Source organism: Saccostrea cucullata, unplaced genomic scaffold (assembly GCF_032062105.1).
Source record: "Saccostrea cucullata isolate Sc308-1 unplaced genomic scaffold, CSIRO_AGI_Scuc_v1 ctg358, whole genome shotgun sequence".
NCBI lineage: Eukaryota > Metazoa > Mollusca > Bivalvia > Ostreida > Ostreidae > Saccostrea > Saccostrea cuccullata.
In genome coordinates this window covers 15,376-42,141 of record NW_026923356.1, presented here as the reverse complement: position 1 = coordinate 42,141, position 26,766 = coordinate 15,376, and the positions used below count along the sequence as shown (strand labels likewise).

At 32.7% G+C, this 26,766-nt stretch overlaps 1 protein-coding gene across 1 annotated transcript; it reads left to right on the top strand.

Annotated features, from left to right (window-relative positions):
• The first annotated feature begins 1,864 nt into the window (after nucleotides 1-1,864).
• LOC134263849 (uncharacterized) lies at nucleotides 1,865-26,164 on the top strand. The gene is made up of 8 exons (XM_062746221.1): nucleotides 1,865-1,872; nucleotides 1,962-2,167; nucleotides 7,472-7,537; nucleotides 9,800-9,994; nucleotides 15,380-15,517; nucleotides 17,194-17,397; nucleotides 18,998-19,276; nucleotides 24,993-26,164. Exons 1-8 carry the CDS (start codon nucleotides 1,865-1,867, stop codon nucleotides 26,162-26,164), a joined length of 2,268 nt encoding a protein of 755 aa, XP_062602205.1.
• The last annotated feature ends 602 nt before the right edge of the window (nucleotides 26,165-26,766 follow it).

Sequence of the window (26,766 nt, the reverse complement as noted above, 5' to 3'; positions counted from 1 at the left end):
TTTCATATGTGAATAGATAGATAGGCGAAACGTGTTCGTCTTATGAACATTAAGGTCATATCAAGTAACATATATGTACATGTATGTTCCAGTAAAGTTCCCAAGGGTTAAGTTAACGTTGGAGCTAAATTAAGGATCGAATCAGCGTTTTTCAAGGGACTGTCACTATGTATTTGCAATTTTTTCAATGTTATCAAAGTCCGTTAAATTTGCGACACGTAATGTGTGCGTATTTATTTGCAATCATTTCTAATTTGTTTTTCCTTCAACTTATGCATTCCTGGTTTAGAGCCTTTGTTTGAAATAAATGCAAGTGTGCATGAAAAATCGTTCTTTTAGCAGAATAATAATGGCCTCTCTGTTATTGTGATTTTACCATATCAGTGTTTAGTGAAATCAGGTGCATATTTTAGAGAATAACGAGTGTTTTATATTTAAAGCGACACAGGCATTTAATTTGTGAATTTACAAATAATTTTTTTTTAAAGCTACAGTTTTATATTATATTTTTTTAAAAGAAATAATCCCAAGTGAGCCTTTGTTTTTAGAAATCTTTACTGTAAGGATCGTTTTATTCGATAATAAGGATATAATTCTGTTGATTTCAAAATCCGATATTTGTTGAATTGATGAAAGTATTTACACGCTTTGAATTGGTCCTTAAATACATAATACACTGTAGATCCAGCATGCCTTCAAATTGATATGAAACGGGGGTGCTATTTGGCTGATCCCGAATGTATGTATACAAAAAGGTAAGAGAATATACGGAAACATATCGTTCATTTCTGGTTATTCACCATGCAAAGAAATGTAAGACAGTTTAAGTCTTACTGTATCTTACCCAAAGTTGAATTGATTATTATAAAACTTATTTAATGAAACATTAATGTTAATGATGAAATTAAACTTGCTCTGCAATCATTTATATGTTTTCACAATTTGATAATCATTAATTCGACAGACTAATGTATTTATCTCAATATACCGGTGTATCATATTTTTGCTGTTGAATTTTTTGTTTGTAAGGGCCCCGCTTGGCGGGCGCCTTATAGTGATCAGTCTGTCCGTCCATCCGTCTAGCTGTCCTTCAATCCGTCTCTCCGTCCGAGATCTCTTGTCCGGAGCATATCATCTCTCTCCTTAAACCAATCTGGCTTATACTTCACCCTTAGAGTGGCTTTAGGTAGAGAGCGTGCAGTGACCTTGAACCATGTTATATCTCTAAGGTCAAGGTCATAGCAGAATTATACAAAAATCCTTTTCTGGAGCATATCTCCTCTCCCCTTGGTCTAATGTAGCTCATACTTCACTCACACAGTGCCACTGGTCAATTTATTTGCAGTAACCTTAACAAATTAAAGTTTCTAGGTCAAGGGTCAAGTTCAAATATAGCCTCTCTTAAAATTCTTGCCTGGAGCATATTTTCTTTCTCCTTGGACCATCTTGCTTATACTTTACTAACAGTGCATTTGAATAAAGGATGTGTAGTGACTTTGAACCATGTTTCAAGTTAAAGGTTTAAAAATTGTATGAAAAATCTTATTTGTAGCACATCCTCTCTCCCCTTGGTCCAATGTGGTTTATATTTCATTCACAGAATGCCACAATGGATATGCAGGGACCTTAAACAAAGTTTCTATGTCAAGGGGTCAAGGTCAAAAAAAGCAACTCTGTTTGAAATTTTTGTTTGGTGCATAATTTCTTTCCCTTAAGTTTTGTCAGCCTCAAACTTTACCAACTGTCTTAAGGTACGGAGCATGAATTTGTGATTTTCTATCCATATTTTGAAAGAGGATATTCAACAATATTCATAGAGAATATGCAACTTTCATGATTTTTGTGCGGTTTTTTAATATAGGGTATGGAGCAGTACACAAATATCCATCTTCCTTACATTTTCATGTTTGTTGTTGAAAGCGGGGCCCTTTGAGATGATTCTTATTCATTTTCTTTGTCAGGGTGGACACACATGATGGTTTGAGCACAGACCCAATCACTACCACCACCACTACCACCAATACTAGTAATGTCCAACCTAAAGCAGGAAACTCGGGGAATCTCATCACCATTGTCGCACTTTCCGTCTGCCTTTTTATTATTACGTGTGTCTTAATCATATTGGCTGGTTTTGTAATTCGCAGATCATGGAAGAAAAGACGAAAAGGTTATTATCTATATATTTTTAATTTATAATATTTATTTTATGAATTTTCAATGTGCAACAAACATTCACAAATAATACATGTGAATCAAAACATGGTTATCAAATTAAAGGATACTATAAGTTGCAAATAGGCGACATATGAAATGTATTTTTTGTTGCAATCATTTCTAAATTTCAAAAACTCAAAATGTTATTTCTTATTAATATTTTAAATATTTTAATTCAAAAATCAAAATTTACAAAGAAGACCGGGGATAAGGCGGACAGAATGCCTATAGCATCAGATATCATGAAATCACATTTTTTATGAATTGAGTATTTAAATTGACTTCTCATTATTGAAGTTTATGAAATTTTGAGGAAAAAAAAATTCTAAATGAAAATTAATCTCGTAAAAAAAATCATTTATAAAAATGTTAGATGTTATACTTGTGATTCGATCCCCAGCAATAAAAATCCGAAGTATTATACTGCTCTGAGACTAACGCGCTAACCAGTCTATGCTACATGGCTCATGATGATATCGGGCATTTTAAACATGTTTGTGATATGACCCTTGACCTAATGGATTTGAAGTATTTCTCGGAAAGATGCGAATGTTTTGTCAGAAATGTGTACTTTTATAGTTTAGTTTTATAGCATAGTTTTAAATATCACTTAGATTTTTGGTGACTGCGTATTTATAAAAAAATGACTTCATTTTCTTGATAGTCAATGCATTATGACGTCACAAAATGGGCCAATTTCCTCATATTCTGAAAAAGTGTACAAGAACGGCCTATTTTTAAAGCTACTTATTGATATTTGATTTAAAAGCGCAACATCTGATCTAAAATATTCAACTAGTAAATGATAGAACTATTTCGGAGGATTAATGGACATGTTTTATTTTTTAGATCAGAGAGTGCGCTCATATATTATTTTCTTCATTGAAAATACTCAATTATACCTGTTTACCTAAATATTCAAGAACATTGCAATTTCATGAAGCCAGTAGTCCTAGACCTGGAATTTTAGATGAAATTTTTTTATCGTATATGAAAGCACTAAGTCTCTATTTTATTTTAATGCTTCAAATAGAAAATCAAGTGTTAAACAATAAATTGGTATATCTACAGGGCCATTTTATGCATAAAAATGAACGGAATTCTTTGATATTTATTCCGGATTTTAATCGCTACGGCTCGAATTTCAAGAATTCCAAATATTTTATAATTAATAGATTAATTTCTTCCAAAAGTTTTTTTTTCGTAAGGAAAAGTTTCGTTTTTCATTATTTCATAAATGTCAATAGAAAGAACTTTACTTTGAATTCTTTATTCACAAATTGAATAATTATGATTTTTTTTATCTGAAGTTATAGGCATTCTGCACGCCTTGTTAAATATTACACGGACCGTGAGGAAGGCTTAAAATATGAACACCTACAAACCCCAGGGGTGGTTACCGTTGAACGGTGGCACCGTTGTGAAGCCTTTCTATTGATCACGTGATCACGAAAAGGTCACACAATTATTTATGCGCATTAATTTGCAAGATTTGTTCAATTATAAATATTATTCAAAATATATTACATAAAAAATCATATCGCCAAGGTCACACCTGATAAAATATATGATAAAAGTTAAAGTAATTAACCAAACAGTTAAAATTCAAGTGCAAAAAGGTCAACTTCACTGTAATGTAAATCAGTACGATGAACACTGACCCCCGATTTTCTCTGTGATTTTGAATCACTTTATATGAATTCTTATCCAAAATGTTCTTCTGAAAAAATCCATGATTTAACAAATTTCACGAGTGACATACCTCAAAAGAAGCTTTGGTCAACCACAATGCAACCTCATGATTAGTTATCTTTTAAGTAATTATTTTGACCACAGAATTAACTAAATGTCGATTTTTATTCTCTGTAGCATCAATTTACCATCCATCACTTTAAAAACTAGTTGTACTCTGAGTAAGCTCTAAGTAGCAAATAATTTGGGAGACATAGTGATAGTCTTTCTCTTTCATCACATTAGTTTAGTGAAAATGGAAGAGTATATGGTTTGTATTTTGTGTTCTTATTTCTGATCAGAATCTTGTTTCTAGGACACCCAATCCATTCTGACAGAGTTTTCAGGTCTTTCTTTATATTTAGCCCAGTATTTGGCATTTTTGTAAGAATATTACTTTATAAAACTATTATATGGCTTCCCTATACAAAACCATAGCTATTAATGATATAGAAAATAAATTTCTTTCTTTTCAAATTGATGACCAACAATTGTTTGAACAACTATTATTGAGCATATGAGGGGCTACAATAAGTAATTGTTCAAGAAAGAAAAAAAATTGAGTTTTAATACTAGGAAAGTTATCTAAGCTAGAAAGTATTAGAAACATTGATACCGGTAATTTATCTGTTTATAGAAAAATTAGAACATGTAAAAAGGAGATTGGAAGACATACGAAAAGAATATGTTAAAGGTGTGTTCGTGAGAACAAAAGTAATGTGGATAAAAGAAGGGGAAAAGCCGACATGTATTTTTTAAGCTTGGAAAAAAAAATTTTATAAACAAAGCAGTCATCAAACTAATTCGAGATAGTGGTAATATAATAACAGAACAATCTGAAATTTTATCAGAAATTGAAAACTTTTATAAAAAGCTATATGCATGTTCGGATGATAAATTACAGGATATCGACTTAAAAAGTATTTTGAATATGGACAATGTTAAAATTCTAAATAAAAAAATCGTGGTTTCAGTTAGAAGGTACGTTAACTAAAGCTGAAGTCTTAACAGCATTAGAAATCATGAAACATGATAAAAGTCCAGGAAGCGATGGAATTACAGATGAGTTTTAAAATTTTTTTGAAAGATATTGGGCAGTTCCTTATTAGATTAATTAACTATGGATTTCAAAAGAGAGAATTATCCACCACTCAGAAACAAGGAATTATTACAATCTTACCAAAAGGTGATAGGCTTGAACCAAGATATATATATTTTTTAAAAATTGGCGACCAATATCTTTGCTCATATTTCATATAAAATAGCTTTTGTGTGTATTGCAAATAGAATAAAATGCATAGAAGATTATGTTATACATAACAATCAAAAAGGTTTTCTTAGAATAGATTTATTGGTGAAAATACACGTATTATCTATAACGTACTTCAAAGCAAAAGACAAGAAATATACCAGGAATTGTTTTACTCATTGATTTTGAGAAGGCTTTTGGTACTCATGGAAATTTGTGTACAAAAAGACTTTTAATTGTGGTCCTGAACTTATCAAGGGGTTACAAGTAATATATATTCAAACTCAACTATTTGTAATTCAAAACGGTATATTTTTCACAATTCTTCAAAAAGGTAGAGGATGTCGCCTAAGAGATCCTGTCTCTCCATATATATCTAACCTGTGTGAAGAAATTGTGGGATATATGATTAGACAAAATAAAAATATTATGGAAATAAAAATAGGTGAGGATAAATATGTTTACTTCAATACGCAGATGACACAGATATGTTTTTAGATGGTTCAGAAAAAGGCCTAAAAGGACCTTAGATCTTCTTTATCAATTTTCAAAATTCTCAGGACCCAGAACCAGATATTACTACAACAAAATCAATATGGATTGGTTCTGAAATAAATTCCAGAGAAACTGTATGTAATAAAACAGGACTTCAGTGGACAGTGGGACCTTTTTCAGTTGTTGGCATCACGTATACTGCTGACCTAAAAATATGGATCAACTTTTATTTTGAGAAATGTTTTCAAAACATTAAAAAGGGACCCATTTCATGGTCAAAAAGAAATTTAATCCCACTAGGAAGGGTTAGAGTAACGAAAAGGCAACTCTTAACTAAACTTACAAATTCATTTACTGTTCTCCCAAAGCCGAATAAAAGTGGATAAAGGAATTGGAAAAACTTTTTAAAATAAATTCATCTGGAACAAAAGAACAGAGAAAATCTCGAGAAAAACAATGCAACTTTCCAAAGAGAATAGTGGTGTAAAAATGACAATATTGACTATTTTACATAAATCTCTAAAATTAACTTGGATCAAAAGATTATTATTTACAAAATCTTATTGGATCCAACTGCTTTCTGAATTAATAAAGTGTATTATTATATAGTCTATATATTTACCTATATAATCAATACAAACAGTTCATAACACTATACATATTCACCGGATTTTAGGCAGTATTCACCGGAGGGTCAATACGCGTGCAACAATGGTTGCAACGGCCGCAGTGAACTACATATCTGAACAGGAAAACAATTATTCAAACCAATTTCATGATTATTTTTTAATATTTGTACGTCTTACACATAGCGAAACTCGGTAAGGAAAACACGGAGGTTACAAACAGTAATCTGGATATATTTTTTTATTTTTAACAATGGAAGATAGCAAATGAATATGTTGTTGTCGTACAGCCTTCATTGTCTTATCTATTCAAATCCCGACTATATAATAAAACAATTATGGACTCTTTTGGTTTTGAATATGGTTTGTTATTCATCAGAAAAATATCCATATTGACCTCGGCTTCTCCTCAGTCTTCAATTCATGATATTGAATCAATTACACATATATTTTTTATTGTCCTAAAGTAAACCCAATTTGGTCTCTTTTAGAAGACATGGATATTTGAAGAAACTGGAAAAATAATAAAATTTGATATATGTACAGTTATACTTGCTTCTTCAACAGAGGACACAGCTTATATTGCTGCTTATTAAACAATGCATATTTCAACAGTCAAAGTGTCATTAAATACTTATGTGTTTATTATATATTTGAAGAAAAACTGCATAAAGTCAACAATGAACTTAATGTGTATAAAAGAAGATGGAAAGACTGGAACCACATATTTGAAAAAAATAAACATCTAAATATAATGTCATCTATTCTATCATATTTGTGAAATTTGTCAATTCATATTTTTTTGCTTTGATATTTCAAAAATGTACATGTTATCTCTCCCAGCCATGGTGTGTCTGTGTACGTGTTTGTATGTTTTTGTAAAGTCAATAAAAATTCATTAAACTATTTGTTAATCATCCATCGATTTATTGTTAATCAAAACCAAGAAAATCGAATCTGAAATTTACTTTCTGATTGGATAAGTTTTATATTAAATTCCGAATTTCTTATCTCAAATATTATTCCAATCTTAAATGTCCCCTCAAGTTTCATATTTTATTTTTCTGGGATTTTATACAATAAAAGTACTGAGTATGGGGGTATATCGTCATGATAACTTTTTTTTTGTATCTTGATATTTTATTTTTTTTAAAAGGTAAAGGTGATTTGGGGAAAAAAGATGGTGTCCACAACATGCCAGAAGAAATACCATTGATTGAAGGTAAATCAAAGTATAGGTCAAAATTTGTAGCTCTCCAACGACAAGTGCATGATGGTGTCTCCATGTGAGTGAAAAATTCCCAAGAGGGACGTAAAACAATATAGAAACAATCAATCTTTTACTACTTTGATTTAAAAAATGATTGAGCATCAAAGAGGGGTAATTGAGGGACCAAGAAGAAAGTTTGAAAAGGTAAGACTTTGTGACATTTAAAGTGCATCGCCAGATTAGTATCAAGTCTTGACTTTTAAAAATATGAATGCTTCAGCATCAAGCGGTCTATAGCTTTCTGAGCTATTCTGACTCGTCATTAATAATTATTAATACGATCCGGGTTGTCAAAAACAGGTTTTCTTATTTCTGTAGCAATATATCTTCATCACCTGCATGCGAAGTTTATAAAGTGTTTTTAGTTGCCTTAGCAAGGATGAGCCAGGGACCAGGCTAACGTAGAACATGCTCTTGCATATCGAATCAACTGAGCTATATCAACTCCGCATGCAGGTGATGAAGATATATTGCTGCATAATCAAGGGAAGTTGACAATAGAAAAGTTGAAGTCATCATGTTTATCATAGAGCTTGGTTGTTAGATTACCAATAGTGTCTTATTCAAGTAAAATTTCCAAATATGAAACAGATTTGTCTGATTCTGGGGTGTCTTTTAACTCAAGCTCACCAGGATCGATATATCATATTGACACAAGATGAATATTCATACCGGTATTAGATAAGTGACACCTTTAACAGTTCAAAATAGCTCAAATGTGGAGATTTTTAACCGGGTGGTAAATTCCAGGTGAGGGAGGGGCTTATTTTGTACAGGTGTGAATGCCTTGGGGCTAGCAGTCTACCTGTGGTCATCTGTCTCCTAATCCCTATACACAGGAAGTGATTTAATACACAGTGAAATACCCCAGGTGTCAAACTTTACCTGTGTTGAGGATTTTTAGACAATTTTAAAATTAGAAGTAAAAGGGTTTTTCAATTACATATTGATTTATTTTTTTGTGTTTGAAAACACCTACAAATTTAAAAAAATTGTGATATCATACTGTAAAATCAAATATTTATAAACAAAATTGGCATATGTGTTAATTAAATAACAAGTCCTGTAACAACCAAATTTGACTTAATTCATTTATCCACAGGATCCCATATACATGTATTAATCAAATGAAAAGAGGCCATGTTAACTACATTTCATTAAAAAAAAATATCTAGATTTATCCTACCCTTTAATAAAGCTTAATGACCATGAAAATGCCAAAAGATTGCTTGTAAATTCTGTCTGATTAAAAAAGAAAAATATAAGTGACCCATCATTAGAAACATTATTTTTTTATTTACTTCACAGAGTGCTGCTCTGAACTTTTTCAATAACATTTCCACTTTAGGTTCACTATTTAGCATATTAAAATTATTATCGAAATTTTACATGATTTTATTTGAAAAAAAAAGTTTTTTGTACCAAAGGTTAATTTTATTTAAAAAAAATGCATATTATATTATAATCCTTTCAAGTACTAAAGGTATATTTGATTCTTCTATTTTATTAATTTAAACATTTTCATAGTTTTAAATACAGTTTCTGTATACCATGTTCAGTAAACATAAAAGGATCAAAATTTAATTAGAAGGTCCCCATGAGACCCAAACACGGTATACAGGGTATACACAGAAAGTAAATGTCAATCAAGTTCCAGCATCCAATGATGGACCTTCACGCACTTGATTGACAGGGCTACCCAGACCAAGTATTATTGAAGGCGGTGCTTAAAATCTCTGCCTTTAAAGAAAGATAGAAAAGTTATATAATCTACGAGACATTATTATATCCCTTCACTATTAAACCTTTTAGAAACAAAAAAAATTTTGAGAAACAGCATTCAAATAGTCATTTTAATTTCTATTCATGAATATTTACAGTTTATCAAAATATTAATTACAATTAATTTACATCTAGGTGATTGTACACGTAATTCACCACCCAATGGTATTCGCGGTTCACTACCAGAAGACGACAGTCACGATGCAACATTTGATGGTGTTAAATATGATTCAACACGAGATGGCAATAGACATGATTCACTGTCGCATGCATTAAGTCATGATTTAGTTTCTGAATGTGATAGGCAGGATACACCACCAGATGTTGATAGACATGATCATGAGTCACAACAAATAAACTGTAAAGTTGATTCAACATCAAACGACAATATACAAGATTCACCTCTCGATGGTAATGGGCATTGCTTATCAGATGATGTGAATCACGATTCAACACCAGATGGGGTTATTCAAGATTCGGCGCAAGATAATGATAACCACAATTCACCCACAGATTGTGTAAAACACGATACATTATCAAACACGGGTAGACACGACTCACCATCAGGCGCAGAAGGACAGGTGGTACCACTAGATGGTAATAATCACGATTCATCACCAGATAATGGTAGGTTTGAAAATGGTACAAGTACACTACTAACTTAATCATAAAAGTTCCAGGAATTTATAAAACAAAACCAATAAAACCGTATCAAAGGCTCCAATTTTAGCTCATCTGGGCATTTCAGAACAAAATGTCTTTGTTGTATATAGTTGTCGATGTTATCGTCGTCGTTGATAACATTTTTACAATTTCATCTTCACTAGTTTAATACCAAACAAACTTTAAACGGTGCATCCCTAGACAAAGAGAATTAGAGTTTATTCAAATAAAAGGCCATACCTCTTTCCAAGGAGAATTAATTACTAATTAGTGAAAAAATTAATGGATTCTTAAAAATCTCAAAAAGCAAGTGACAAAAACTTAAAAAGATTTGCTAATTAAGATTTAAAAAAAATAATAAATTTAAAATTTGACCTTTTAACAAATATGAGTTGCAATTCAAATGAATGTTAATTTTAAGGTTATTTATCTGGAATATTGTTTTACAAACGCCATTGTGTAAGATTTAAATAGTTTTTATTTGTCTATGAGAAACAAGATATGGTAATTAAACAAACGTCATTTTAAAGGTGAAAATAACAAGCAAATTCAAAGAATTGTGGTCACCCGCTTTCGGTGTCTTTGTTGGTGAGATGTTATTTTTTATGACATACCGGTATTGTGTCTAATATGAACATCCTATCATATGACATTTATTTAGAAATTATCACTGAAGGCGATTTTTTTGAAAGATGAAATCCCTTATCCTGACCGTCAAAAAGTTATGGCCAAAGTTAACGTTTTTTTAAAAGAAGGTCAACTCTAAGGTCAAGATCAAAGGGTCAAAGTTGTTGATGAAATGCTTTCTCACAAGGATTACATATGTGAAGTATGAAAGCCCTAGCCCTTACCGTTCAAAAGTTGTGGTCAAGGTTAAAGTTTTTACATAAATACGTAAATCTTTAAGGTCAAGGTGAAAAGGTCAAAGTTGTTGATAACCAATGAAAGGACTTGTCACAAAGAATACATATATGAAATTAAAAGTCCTAGTATCTACTTTTTAAAAGTTGTGACCAAGGTTAAAGTTTTTAAAAAGTAGTTAAGACCTCCAAGGTCAAGGTCAAAAGGTAAAAGTTCTTGGTATCCAATAAAAGGTCTTCTCACAAGGTTTACATATGTGAAGTACAAAAGCCTTAGTCCTCACCGTTCAAAACTTATGGTGAAGGTTAACGTTTTACCATAAGTGCGTAAATCTCCAAGGTTAAGGTCAAAAGGTCAAGGTTGTTGGTATCCAATAAAAGGTCTTGCCACAAACAATACATTTGTGAAATATGAAAGTCCTAGTACCTTCCATTCAAAAGTTATGGTCATAGTAAAAAATTGAAATTTCGGTGTAAAAGTGGGTCAAACTTCAAGATCAAGGTCAAAAGGTCAAATTTGATGGTACCCAAAGAAAGGTCTTGTCACAAGGAATACACATGTGTAATATGAAAGCCATAGCTCTTGTAAATCAAAAGTTATGGGCAAGGTTAAAGTTTTTGTGACGAACAGCCTGACAGACTGACAGACCGACAGACTGACAGACAGACGAATGAGATTTAATGTCCCCTCGCTTTCGCGAAAGTGGGGGACAACAAAATGTTATAAATCTCATGAATTCAGTAGGGAACAAGAATCTGACCATTGTAAAAATCAGGGATCGAAACAGTTGATAAGGAGGCCTAAGCATCCCTGTCGCCTGATTGTTTGGGTACAGGAAATAAACTGTATATGAATCGATTAAAAATATATAAAAATAATCATCTTTCAGCTCGAATGAATTATGCCTTTTCACATAACATTTCATCCCATCGATGGCTATGTGGCAACGCACTTTGAAACAAGCTAATTCAGAGAATTCGTGTCCCCCGCTTAGGGAAAAAGTCGGCTCCCCCTGACTGAATTTGTAGAATTATTAAATGTATACATGTATACTGAAGTAAATAAAATACATGTATGTCAATATGCATATAAGGATTTGATTGCTTATTCTTCATTATGTGTATAGAAGATTTTTTATATGGAATTTTTATCACTGTAATGATGATTTTATAACATCATAAATTTTTCATTTCACATCCTGAATATACGACGGCGTATTCGTGCCATTTAAACAATGTAGAAATATTTTTTAAAATCGTTTGTACGATTTAATAAATCGTTTGTACGATTTGATAAATCGTTTGTACGATTTGATAAATCGTTTGTACAATTAAGTTAATCGTTTGTACGATTTAGTAAATCGTTGTACTAAATCGTTTGTACGATTTAATAAATCGTTTGTACAATAAAGTAAATCGTTTGTACGATTAATAAATCGTTTGTACAATTTAATAAATAATATTTTAATTTCGTAAAATCGTACTAACGATTTATTAAATCTACAAACGATTTAGTAAATCGTACAAACGATTAAGTAAATCGTACAAACGATTTGTTAAATCGTACAAACGATTTAGTAAATCGTACAAACGATTTAGCAAATCGTACAAACAATTTAGTAAATCGTACAATCGATTTAGTTAATCGTACAATCGATTTAGTTAATCGTACAAACGCTTTAATAAAAAAAATTCTACATTGTTTAAATGGCACGAATACGCCGTCGTATGAATACTATCATTTAGTAAAAAAAAAGTATTTAAAAAAAAGAAAGGTTCGACCTAGATTCGATCTCGGGACCTCTTAAATTTGATGCGAGAGACATACCGGTAACCTCTTGAGAACCTGTTTTATACGCAATAACTCCCCTCATGCCCCTGCGCTAAAAATAGCAATATATAGTACTATAAATACTAATAAAACAAACGGGGCGGGGCACTTTGAGAGGAGCGAGAGGCCTCCTAGGGAGTTTTTATATAAAATTACTTTGCATAAGCTCAAAATCTTCTTGAAATATCGCCCGGATTTTAGGATTTTTGGAGTTAATTGTGTTATTTGTTGATTTAAATGGAGATTTATTGACTTATTCTAATTGAAGAATGTTTTTACAGATTACTTTCATTCAGAAAAGTTGTCTTGTATGTAGTTATTAGATTTTTCTATAGACTTTGCTGTTAAGGGGAAATGTCACGAGAGATTTTTCAACGTTTTCCAACTAGTCCAACAGTTTCCAACATTTACGTCATGTTATTGTATAAAAGAGAGACATTCAAGGAATTTTTGCTCTTCTGCTAAGTTGATTTCTTTAAAGAAGTCGTGTTTTAGGGGTAAGGAAATAGTATGGGTTGGGCGTTTTTAAATTAGATTTAAATTAATAATGACTTTTTAGTTTAGTTGAAGAAGAGCCAGGGTTATTTTAAGGATTTTTAGGAACTCTTTGACTATTTGTGGAATTTTATAGGAAGTTTTGGTCAGGTTTTAGTGAATTTTAACTGAGGAATTGGACTTAGTTAAAATTTGTTGGTTGTTTGAATTTTTGGTAAATTGTTGATAAATTTTAGAATACTTGAAATAGTTCAGGTAATTTATACACTTAGCTAAGGAAGCTAGTGTATTTCTAAATTTTGCTACTGTTTTTAACTGAAATTCAGACTTAGGAAATTTGCAGGAATTACTGGTGTTTGAAATTTGTTAGGAATTAATTAGGTTAAAGGGATTAAGTTTTAGTTATTGGTTTTTACTTTCATCCAGGAGGTCTGGAAGGAAGTTCTGAGAATTAGGAGTTTTGTGAGTTGCATTGAGGTTGGTTTTAGACAGATAAATCAGGACTAATAGGTGACATAGACAGACTTAGACAGAGCTTAGAATTTGTTTGTTGATTGTTCATTTGAGAGATAATTCTTATAATAAATTGTAAAACTATATTTTGTCTCATTTCCAAGTACAGAGATTTATAAGGTTTTATCAAAGTGTGATTTTCCAACAAGATGGAAATTGTGGGATATAAGAGTAAGAACAGAATAATGAGATAAATGAGTATTCAAGAATTTTAGTGACTTCCGTAGGTCTAAGTTGTAATGAGCTTGACAAATCGAGAAGAAAAGCTGAGAGATTTCGTGTATTTATAAATTTAGTATAACTTAGAGAGCGCAGGTTAATAATAGGAGGTATAAGTTTTGGGCAGTGGGGTATTATCTGAGTTCATTGATTAAAGGGAGATAATTTAGTGTGTTGTGATATAAGAATTAAAGAGTATTGAGTTTTGAACCACTGCGCCATATTATTCCTCCTGAGCTCGGGTTGAGCTGTGTAAAGCAAGCCTTACCACGAAAGATAAGACAGCCCCTATAGATAGAGGTGAGAGAGTGACGGTGGGTCCAGGAGTAGTAGAGGATTGACCGTTCTCCGTCCCTTCCCCCGTTACAATATTTATGTGACAGTTTGTTGAATCTTATTTCCTAAACATGGGGAGCTGACATTGGAAACTGAAATCATGGGGTCTTGCCATACAACAGTTGCTTCTAGTTTTTCTCGTTATCGTTTATGTTCAGTAAAACTTCATCATATCATGAAACAGATGTAGTGAATCTGCTATTACAATCATATCTTTATGGAATATATGGCTCATCATTTCAATCTAATAATTTAAGCATTTAAGGAAAAATATCAAGTCATACCTATGATTAATGACTCAATTAGTATAGATCTCGTAGCAGTACGTCTGTATACGTTTCTCGAGTATATTTTTTTACCAGTCATATTTAAAAAAAAATGACTAGATATTTTTAATCCTATGGTTTGAGAATATATATAAAATAATTTCTTAAAAATCTAATTTTCAGCGTAAAGATCTTTCGAGAAAGATTACACGGCTTTTAAGTAAAATATAGTAGGAGGTAGCTTACTGACAGAAAGGATGACTGCATTGTTATAGAAAGAATGGCAGTGTCCGCGTTTTGCTCTGGGAAACCTAAAATATGCATGTCTCCAATCCAAAAGTACTTTTTCGTTATTCAATAAATGAAAGAGCAGCGAAATCTTCAATATTTGGGTTAAATGAAATTATACTTAGTATCATGTTTAAATGTGTATGTATGTCTATATATTTACGTTTCGAGTGTCTTTAATTTTGTTCGAGATAAAATTACAAATTGTTGAAATACTTTATTTCTACATAAATGTAACGGTTCATCGAATGGCGCGGTTAAAAAAATCACGTGCGGGGCTGGGCTAAAAAAGATTGAAGCTGGCTTTGCGGAATCTAAGGCATTCAAATATATAAGGATAATTGTCAGACTTTTTCGTTTCACGACGATGATAAATCGATTAGCTTGTGTGATAATTTTATGCAAAAACGCCTTTGATGTTTTATGCAAATATCACACAAGCCACTCAAAAGATCACATCGTGAAATAAAAAAAAGCATAGAAATATTTCTTAATTATTTGCATGCATGAAGTTCTTAATGATTTTTTTCTTTAATTTCAGATGAAGAGGCATTTGATCAATGTACAAATATTGACACAGATACGGCTATCAAAACTGCAATTAATATGCTTTTGTTCAAAGACATAAACGAAAAATTAGAGGAGAAAGATATAGATGATCTGCGGGACTTCACAGAAGGTACAATAATTTAGAAAGATGTGTTTGAGAAACACTGATGCCCCCGAATGGGAACATAGCGAAAGATAAACTTTCTCAAATGCATTTCTCAAATACGTATGTTGGTATCTAAAGGAAGGCCTTTTCACATGAAAAACATGTGACATATAGTATACCATCTGTTCAAAGTTTATGACCAAGCTTAACTTTTTTAAATGTAAGACAAACCCCGGGGTCAAGGTCAAATGGTCAAGGTTGTTGGTTTCTGAAGGAAGGTCTTGTCTCAAAGATTACATATGAGAAGTATGAAAGCGCTGGTCCTTACCGTTTAGTGGTTATGACCAAGGTTAAATTTTAAGCTTGTAAAAAAAGTAGGTCAAACTCCAAGGTCAAATGGTCAAAGTTGTTGATATCCATTGAAAGTTCTTCTCTTCTCACAAGGATTATATTTGTGAAGTATGGAAGCTCTAGTTCTAAATGTTCAAAAGTTATGGCTAAGGTTTAAGTTTGTAAAAAGTAGTTCGAACTCTAAGGTCAATGTCAAAGGGTCAAAGTTGTTGCTATCCAATGAAAGGTCTTCTCACATGTATTAAATATGTAAAAAAAAAAATGAAAGCCCTAGCGCTTACCGTTCAAAAGCTATGGCCAAGGTTAAAGTTTTTCGTAAGTACATATATCTCCAAGATCAAAAAGTCACAATTGTTAGTTTCAAATAAAAAGTTTTGCCACAAGGAAACCTAGTATCTTCCAAAAGTAAACATTTTGATTTTATCTGTAAAAACGGGTCCAACTCTAAAGTCAAGGTCAAAGAGTCAAAGTTCTTGATGCCATATGAAAGGTCTAGTCAAGAGGATTAAAAAGGATTAAAAATGTGAAGTATGAAAGGCTTAGTCCCAACCCTTGAAGAATTATGGTCAAGGTTGTATTTTAAAAGTAGATTAAACTCCAATTGCAAGGTCAAGGTCAAAGGGTTAAACTTCTCGGTATCAGATGAAGAGTCATTTCACAAGGATTATATATAAGTAGAAAATCCCTATCCATCACCATTCAAAAGTTTTGGCCAAGGTTTTTTTTTCATAAAAACGGAAGTCTCCAATGTCAAGATCAAGACTGTTGGTACTCAATCGAAGGTCTTGCCATAAAAATACATAATTATATGAAATATAAAAGTCCCGGTATCTTCTATTTAAAAAAAGTGGCCAAAGTAATTGTTCAGAATATTTGTGTAAAAGCGGGACAAACTCCAAGGTAAAGGTCAAAAGTTCAAATTTGGTGGTACAAAAGAAAGTTCTTGTCACAAGGAATACGTGTACGTGTGAAATATAAAAGTCATAGCTCCACTAAATTTAAAGTTATGGGCAAGGTTAAAGTTTTTTGCGGACAAGCAGACAGACAGAGAGACAGACACAAAGAAAGACGGACACGACAAAAACTATTCCCCGAAATTTTGTTTACAGTGGCATGAAAAGGTCATAACGCTTTTTTGGATTATTATGAATTATTAATAATTTCTTTTGGTGGTGGAAAAAGATGACGATATGTTATTGCTAGCAGGATGAGTTCGATGTTACTTACCATGTTTTCATCTAATATAATTATATGATTGAGACTTAGAAGAAAAAAAATCTATTTTTCTAAATGAATACTCCTTACCTTGTGTATGTCTTAAATAACTGAAAGAATTTATATATTGTTAGATCTTTTATCAGAAGAGGAAAGGAAGAAACCTCGTAAAGATTTCTTACGTTGCCTTGCTAAAAAGATAGACTTGAAAATAAATCTGTATTATCTCCAAGCTCTTCTGCTTAGAATTAATAAGCACGAACTTGTGGATGAATGTGCAAAAGTAGCAGAGGCTCTCCCTATTACAATTTATTTAGAGCGTCCAAAGACGCCACCAGGTATGTTAATAAACTATTTGAATATCTAAAATCAAATCTTTTTACATATGTTTTTTTTTTTCAAATCACCCGAGCGAAAGCCTCAAGTGAGCTTTTCTGATCAAATTTGGTTGTTGTCTGTCATCGTTGGTGTTCTTGTCGTTGTCATATTTCTTTCTATTTTTATCTTTTTCAAGAAACACTTGGCCAATTTCAACTTGCCACAAAGTATATCCTTCGGTAAAGGGGATTCAAGTTTGTTCAAATGAAGAGCCATTCCCTTTTCAAAGTCGAGATATTTATGAATAAGTGAAATATTAATGGAATCTTTTTAAAATCTTCTTCTCAAGAACCACTGGACCAGGAAAGATAGAATTCATGTTAAAACATCCACATAGTATAAAAGATCCGTTCATGATCAGTAATCCCCTCCCCGTGGGGATTCGGGTTAGAATAGGTCCTTAATGGAGTTTTATGAAGAGACTAACTTTTACATTCGACAGCTTACTTGGACATTTAAACCTGCGTCATGTACGGAGGTACGGAATTGAAAAAAGAAAATAGAAAACATCTCAAGAGGTGAAAGTTATTGTATTCGGGGTTTAGAAATAATTTGTCAAACAAAAATTATAATTGATGGTAAAATAAAATTTATTTGGATACTTTATTCACGAGAATTAATATATCCTTTTATTTCAAATAACTTAAGAAATGAAATAACTGAATAAAGAAGAAGACACATTTCGGTAGGAAAACTCGGCAGAAGTTATTCAAGACTTAAAGGGAGGGTGCTGAGGGTAGGAATATTGCCATTTTCGTCCTAGACAACGTAATATGATCTTTGAAATAGCCCGTTATTATCATTTTGTTAAATATTGAGATCAATATATTTTCACAAAAGAGCTACCGTATATTTCCCTGTTGTAAAAGTAAGCCGTCAACTGTAAAAGTCAGTGTCTTCGCAAAAGTCCAGTACCACGTATAAACCGAGACCCCATGTCACAGCAGGTGTGTCACGATAATGATCCCTCCCTGCTCAATGGCCCTGAGTGCCGAGCATAGGCCTAAGTTTGCAGCCCTTCACCGGCAATGGTGACGTCTCCATATCAGTGAAATATCCTGGAGAGGGACGTTAAACAGTATACAATCAATCAGTAATCCCCTTTACCAACGTAATAATTACTGATATTATGTATACCGGGGAGTTTCATGGCTATATTTCATCAAACACCCAATTTTAACACATAAGGGCATAAAACATTCAAAAAAAACAACTTGCCCTGTACAAAATTTACTTTTAAAAGCATTACTACTTTTTTTAGTCAGTTTGTTGATATGCAAAATGTGGGGATGGGGGAAGGTATGGGTTTGGAGTTGGGATCGGAGCTAATTCCACTTTACTATTTATTTTAAACTGAGCACTTTACTTTGTTTTTGATGATCCTTGATCATACTTTTAATTTTGTTTATGGGTAACATTTTTAACTGTAAGTGTGTTTTGTTTGTTTCATTTAACAAGATGCGTAGGCCTGAGACCTGCTGTTCAAGTTTCGTCTCCTGAAATAAACGAAAACATTCTCTGGAAAAGATCAATTTAAATATATATTTTTTGCCTTGACAGTAAACGGATTTAAAGACATTTCTCTTCACGTCAACTGTAAACGTATATTGACAACAGGAAAGATCGAGGACATAAGAACACAACTTAAGCTAATGCTGAAAGAGCCTGTAATTTATAGAGGAGGGGAAAAGACAAACAGCTACTTGTTAACATACATGATACCAGAAGCTAAAGTCCTTTTGCTTAGAAGGGAAATACTAAAATTTAGTCATAAACTATTAGCTTTAGATGTTGATTTCTTCTTGCTGGATGGAATGAAATATGAACTTACAATTAAAGGTAAGCTATTGAATGATTTTTTTCTTTATTAACGAAAAAGCAAATATAAAAGTATAATTGTTACCAAACACAAAAGTCTATCAAAACAATACAAGTTACACAGGCAAAAGTGGCTCACATGTATTTCAATTTCATGTGAATTCTTCGCATAAAAAAGACACGAAAAACAAGACATGTGAAATTTATGTGAAAACTTCATGTGATTTTTACATAAATTTCATATGAATTTCATATGAAGAGCATATCGCATAAATATCATGCAAAGGAAACTTCAAATGAAAGTTAAAAAAAAAGATCTGAATTAAGAAATAAGATATCATTTTTAGAGTTTCATTGGGATGTGACATGAATTCGGTCACGTGATCAAATTCTATAACGCCCGAAGAAAATAAGTAGTAATTGTTGTTACTGATTAGGGTTGATGGTATTGTTGTTCTTAAGAAAATTACTTCTATGCCCCCCCCAAACTTCAATACCTTATTACAACTTATCCTTTGGGCAGTGAAGTTCGGTACGTATATTAAGGTAATACGATAAGTTCCTCAAATATTTGGTTTTGTATATTTTTGAAATGTATGAAAAATATTCAAAAATTTAATTACAATTTTAATCCAGTTTCTCATTGTCTTTAAAAAAAATTGCAACATAGTATGGTCCGATTTATAGAAAAAAATACTTCTAACGGTAAATAATTAATTTTTTCGTCCAGCATACTTTTAAAACCAATTTCGGGTATGCTGAATCCGAAAAAAAAATATGCTGACCTTCATGAAAATGGCTTTCAATGGGTCAAAATTGTGATTCAAAATGGCAGACATTCATTTTTTTTTTCACTATAAAACATTACTTTAATTCAAAAAATTTAGTCGTTTTTACACTTAATTTGAATTTTCTTTATGTTTTCTTTTGATTTATTGGTCTATTGTTTCTATATTCTGTTTTGTTCAGGATTTAAAATTTTGCAAATATCCATACACTGCATATTTGTATTTCTTCCTCTGCATCTCACTATTCTGCAACTGAAGGATGGTGAAACTTTAACTTAAAATTCTAATTTTCGAAAAAATCTCCGCAATGGCCCATTCATAAGTTTGCAGCAAACAACCAAGAATTAACATCAATCCCATCTCATTGGTCTTAGTAATGTGGGGCTGCCAATATGTATCACATACCGGTACTGCCTGACATAGTGCTTGCATTGCAAGAATAATAGGAAGCGTATAATGTCTAAATAATTTTTGATCCACGTGAGTCGACACTGTGTATTTGTTACGCAAGACAATTTTTTTGTCAGTTAATTTACCTTCTCCTCAATCTTCTATTCACATGTATATGTACTACACTGTACAATAAGTGAATTATATTCAATACATTTTTTTCTGAAGCTCTGGAAAAATTTGGAATAGTTTACAAGGAATAATTGCAGGCTTTAGAAAGGTCTATCCGCATTCGCATTCTACATGTGCATGTCTATCTCTAGAAAGAATGAGCAATGACATATCGATATACGATATGCTAGTATGATAACAGCTAGAGGTACAAGGGGGTACTCAAAAACAGTACTAGAACACTATTTGAAGAACTAAAGACTGCTCCACTCAGCGAAGAATGATTTAATAACCCTCGAACTACAATCATGAGTACAATGTTCACTCGCTTTTAAACTCAGGAAATACTGTTCTACATGTAAGTGTAGTTTAATTGTCATATTGTCCTTTAAAAAGCAATCATTGTATGAATATAGGTAAGACCTTACCAGTCTACATCCTTCTACTTATATCTTCATAAACAGGTCGAGACCACTACCTTATATGGAAGGCAATCTTGAACATGTAACGATGTCTTCGTCACGCCCGTTCTCCAATCAAGTGAAAGAGTCCAAAAGCCTAACAGTCTACCACGTGTTTACGATTCAATGGCTACACGTGGTTTTCGTCGGTTTACTGCACAAAATTTAACTCGTCACCGGAAAAACTGTAGAGCTTCTTTATAACTTTATTAGACCGAAATTGAAAGATTATATTCTAAAGACACTGCTCCATGCTCACATTTAATATTGGAGTAATTGTTTTAGATAATTAACAGTTGCTTCGAATATCGTACAAACGCTTTGACTTTTGCATATACATAAATCACTTTCTGATAATTTTGGGGGGTTAAATAATAATTGCACACTTTCTTCTGCTGTCTAAAAACAAGGACCTATATACTACCTGCGAAAGCTATGTACACGTATATCACGTGAAAAAAAAAAACCAATGTTTTCCCGACGCGATAGCACTTATACGTCTCTTTGAATAATGGTATACTAGGCCGATGTATTATAATTTGATATAAGGTTTCATAAAGCAAATTTTGTAAATGTGAGCATAAAAATGAAAGATTATACATCATTTTAAATATTTCTTTCACAAATTTCAAAAAAGAATTGAAAATAAGTTTCCAAGGGACAATTCAAGTTGCCTTTAATTTTCAACACAGCTAGGTAATTGTAGTAGCCCACAATGCATTGCGGCTCATTCAGCAGTAGGTAAAGTAAACATATTAGCTAGTTTACATGCAAATTTATTCTGACGTCAGAAAATCTAGTGGTCTCGACCTGATAAAGTAAGTAAAACTTATACATGTACTAGCTTCTACCTTGACGGCGTGCATGGGTATGGGCGGCAAGTAATTTAAAACAGGTTTTTGTTAGTAGTGAACATCATTCACTCACTCTATCTAACATTTAACATCTGGCTACATATTCCCCCTGCCAGGATCAAATGGCTCCTGACATAACCTCATAACCTGGCCAAGGGTACCAGGGCATGGGTCAAGTAGTCATAAAAAATATACAAGCTATCCTACATCAGTAGTAATACTAATGAAGAACAAACTTCATTGTTGTCATCATATAATATTTGCACATACCTGTAATTATACACGTAGTAAAAAATGATTAAAAATATAACTTTATGAAACTATCTATACCTAAAAACAGACACACAATCTACACAAGTGTTTTAACTAATCACACCTCTGCTTGTACTACACATGCAAGTGTCTCTAAGTAAACACATTGCTGATTCACATCCTGGACATACTGCCACTCCCCATATCTCTCTGGCGGTTTACTGACTCTAGTTGATCTTCTGGGAGGTGGAGTACTAATACTTGGCGAATTCACTGAAATTGAAGATCTAAAATAAGAAGATGGTATAGTAGACTGACGTAAAGAAGAATGCTTTGTAGATGACTGTCGTAGAGATGAATGGTTTATAGTTGACTGTCCATGCAGGAGAAGAATGCTGGGGGTTTTGTCGACGACGACGCTGTGGTATGATGTAAACTCCTCTTTTGCTCTCATCTGACGAACTTTGAGATGAATCATCTGAAGGAATAGTGGCTATGGTCTGATGACTTCGATTCTTTTTGCCCTGTTTGGAAACTGGTGAAGAAATAACATTAGTAGGAATTAGGGATGTGAACGAGTACCCGGTTAACCGGGTACTCGATCGAACGTCCGAGTATCGAATACTAAAATCGGTACTCGGTTACTCGGATGTATATTTTTGAATATTTCTAAGCTTATTTATTAATGCATTAAACAATCTGTTTTAAAACGTAAAATACTCATTACACCTGTACATACAGTAATTAGGGTTTCCTAGTCCTCTAAATGACCGTTATCGCCCGTGGCAGTGTTTATACAGTAATTATCGTGACCAAGCACCTGTTACCTGGCTTTTCTCACCTTCGGCCGTCTTCTCCCCTTATTTTTTATTTTCTTGTATTATTTGTTTTCACTGAACATCTTTAAGGTCTGTTAGGATTGAATAAATTAGATAATTTTGTCAATTCTTCGAGAAGCCGTAAATTCTCGGGAAAAGAGACAGATGATATTACACGCGCGACTGTTGATATGGTTCTGTTTGATTACATGCCCATACATGTACAAATAGTTGACGACAAAGGCTTAAAAAAAATGATGTCCATCGTTGCACCAAACTACAAAATACTGTCCCGTGATACTATAAAATCTATAGGATCGAAAAGTATACGAAAATCGTAAATCGGCTCTGTTACATCTTCGCTAGCCAAGGGTTTCTGATACGCTACTCTCCTCAGAAACCCTTGGCCTACGGTGTTCATAGAAATTGGGATTTTTTTCCAGAGTTCTGATTGGATTTCAGTACACCCAGTTCGACCAATCAGCAATTGTTTTTTGTAAATGACGATATTTGCGTTCGGGATACATCTTCACTCTTTAATCTCGGAAATGAAAAACGCAAGAAAACAACGATCCGCAAGATAACATTCAATTCTATGAATAGCCATGGTGTCATTCAGTATCTTCTAAATAAGTGATTAAGAATCTATATTGAAGCTTCAGATTTGTTCTATAAATAATGAATAAACATAACTCACTCATTGCTTCTTAATTATTCTTGAAAAAACGTTGATTTCATTTTTTTAACACGTGTCTTTATTTCTGGCGATGACGCAATCTGTGCGTACCTGATAGATTCGAGATCACGTGACGGAAAACAATCCCGTCTTTTGTGAACACCGTATGCCAAGGGTTTATGAGGAGAGTAGCGTATCAGAAACCCTTGGCTAGCGAAGATGGCTCTGTTAGAACTTGGTCAAGTTCAAGTCAAACTGTACGACTGATATATACCTTGACGTCAAATGCAACAAAGAGTTACATTACAATTACGTGGTAATTTTTTTTAAAACAAAAACACCATGAAGCACTTACGATTTTATTTCTTGTGTTTATCTGATAAATAAATTGAACTTAAACTAGAGGTACTGTGAGCGATGAGCTCACTAAATGATACCCCCCGCCTCCCATATGGTTATAACTGGTGAAAAAGTCCATGATTTCCTGTGGCTGGGAAACCCAAAATATGTGTCGGATCAAAAAGTAAAATAGGAGGTGCACAATGGCAATATATAATAAAGATTCTGTGAAAGTTGCATCAAATTTCATTCAGTGGTATGAGAGGAGTTGCGGATAAGAGATGGGTACCCCAAAGCGTAACAGACGTACGGACGGACAGACGGACGGACGGACGGACAGACGTACAGACTGATGGAATTAACGATTACTATATACCCTCCCGCTTTTCAAGCGGGGGGTATAATAAATGTTGTATTGAATTTTGTCGGACACGAAGTTCTAATCATTGTTTCAACAGAAATGCATTAATTTTACGTGTAAACCTCATATCAGAGCATGTGGTTTCATTTCTACAAGTGTTTACAATGTTTTACATTCATCAATTTACTTGTTCATATTTATTTACATTTTTACCGAGTACCCGGGTACTCGATCGGAAAAACGTCCGAGTAACCGAATATTAAAAATTGACCGATTTGACATCCCAAGTAGGAATACAATTAAATATACAGCTAAATATTTCTTTTTTGGTCGACTTATCAATGTAGCTGGCCTACACGGGCTTCCCTCTCTTACAATGTACAAAGGCTGTTTTGTTTATGTAAACTACGCATATACTTATGAAATTTGTAGTTTTCTAAAGGTATATACATTTATGAGTAGTATAATAATTCCAAATCCTACTGGAAAATTTTTACAAGCCTTTTTTATGATGCGTTGAGCCGTACAGTCATTCAGTAGTCACCGGCGACAATTTGTGCAAGTCGACAATATGCATCTCACACAATCTAATTTATAGTTATATGCATGTATTTTTTTTGTACACAGGTTCAACGCTCATTAAGATGTCTGAGGAGCCTTTTGCAAATGAATGCAGAATTGTTCTGATTGGGAAAACAGGGAGCGGAAAAAGTGCAACAGGAAACACAATTCTTGGAGAAAAATATTTTTCTTCCAATATATCCGTAACAAACAAATGTAAGCTAGGTATTGCTAAGAGATTTGGAAGAGATCTACGTGTTATTGATACACCAGGTCTTTTTGATACAGGCGCTTCAAATGAATTTATACACAGAGAAATTTCAAAATGTATTGCCTTATCTTCCCCTGGAGCACATGCGTTTGTAATAGTATTAAGCATAGGCAGATATACAATTGAGGAGGAAACATCTATCAATCATTTCGTAAATCATTTTGGAGAAGAAATTTATCGCTATTTCATTTTGCTTTTTACACGAAAAGACGCTCTAGATGAAGATAATGTTACCCTAGAGCAATACCTGAATTCAATGCCAGAAAGCTTTACAAAATTTTTTGAAAAATTAGATCGTCGATTTATTGCGTTCAATAACAGAGAAGAACTCCAAAGTCCCGCAAGTAATGAACAAGTCAAAAATTTATTATGTCTTATAGAAAGCAATGTCGTTCAAAACGCCGGTCGCGTTTTCTCAAATAAAGACTATCATAAAGCGGAACTGAATTTAAAAGACAGAGAATTAGAACTAAGAAAACAAAAAGAATGGGAAATTGCTGAACAAAAAGAAAAATATACTGCTGAAACTGAGGGCAAATTCTTTGCTGATTTCAAAGAATTGCAAAAAAGAATCCAAGATTTTGACGCAGAATTAAAAATACGAAAGGAAATACTAAAAGGACTCAGACACAAAGAAATTTTCAAACAACAAAGGGATACAATTCAGAAAAAAGTTATGGATATCGACATCTCAGTAGACACAGAGTTAGCCAAGATAATGGAAAATCAGGACAACAGGTACCTTTTACGAGATGAAAGAAAATGTGAAACACAAAGACTAGGCAAAGACGTAGTTAAACTAGAGCGAGACGAAGTACTCCAATCAACTGAAGAAAACATAAAAAAATTGCTTATGGACAGAGAAAAACTCATAAGAGAGTACCAACTACGCCTTAAGATACTCCAATCCTCAGGTTCTGAATATCAAGCATTGACTACATGGAAATACACACAAAAATATCTCTGAAAGTAACGTATTTTTACCCATAATAATTCTTCAAACTTCATCTTTCAAGTTAATCATATTATATAGAGAAAAGTAGTAAATCTCAAATATATTTTCAGGAATTGCAAATAAAAACATCTGCTATGCATTTTGCAATTCAAATTTGAACAATTAACACATTTCAAAAATAAAAATCATAGGTATCCAGGCTTTTGAAGAAATTCCACAATTTTTATACATATAATGTACTTTTATTTCTTTTATTTACTTCTATCACTTTACAATTCAAAGTGTATAAAGATTCTCCAGTTATTGCAAAGCTCCATAAATCACTTCTAATTTCATATCATATCAATAAACATTGGTATCTATGGTCAGATTAAAATGAACATCAATTTTGTGATATATGTAATTTATAAATGCTTTTACGGGATAAAAAATTCAACTTTTAATTAGACCTTTCTGAGAACTTCAAAGAACCTTGAAACACATTGAGAGGTATATAATGAAAAGTATTGCATGAAAAGATTTCATTTTCAAGCTTCATTTTTAGACTTTTTGAATTAAATTATAAATTAAAGAGTTGTCCTTCCTGGCTGAGGATTGGAGTCCCTTAAAGAGAA

Coding starts and splice junctions, on each gene's coding strand:
- LOC134263849 (XM_062746221.1), top strand. Junction 2,168..7,471: donor ATGGAAGAAAAGACGAAAAG/GTTATTATCTAT, acceptor TTTTTTTAAAAG/GTAAAGGTGATTTGGGGAAA. Junction 15,518..17,193: donor TCTGCGGGACTTCACAGAAG/GTACAATAATTT, acceptor ATATATTGTTAG/ATCTTTTATCAGAAGAGGAA.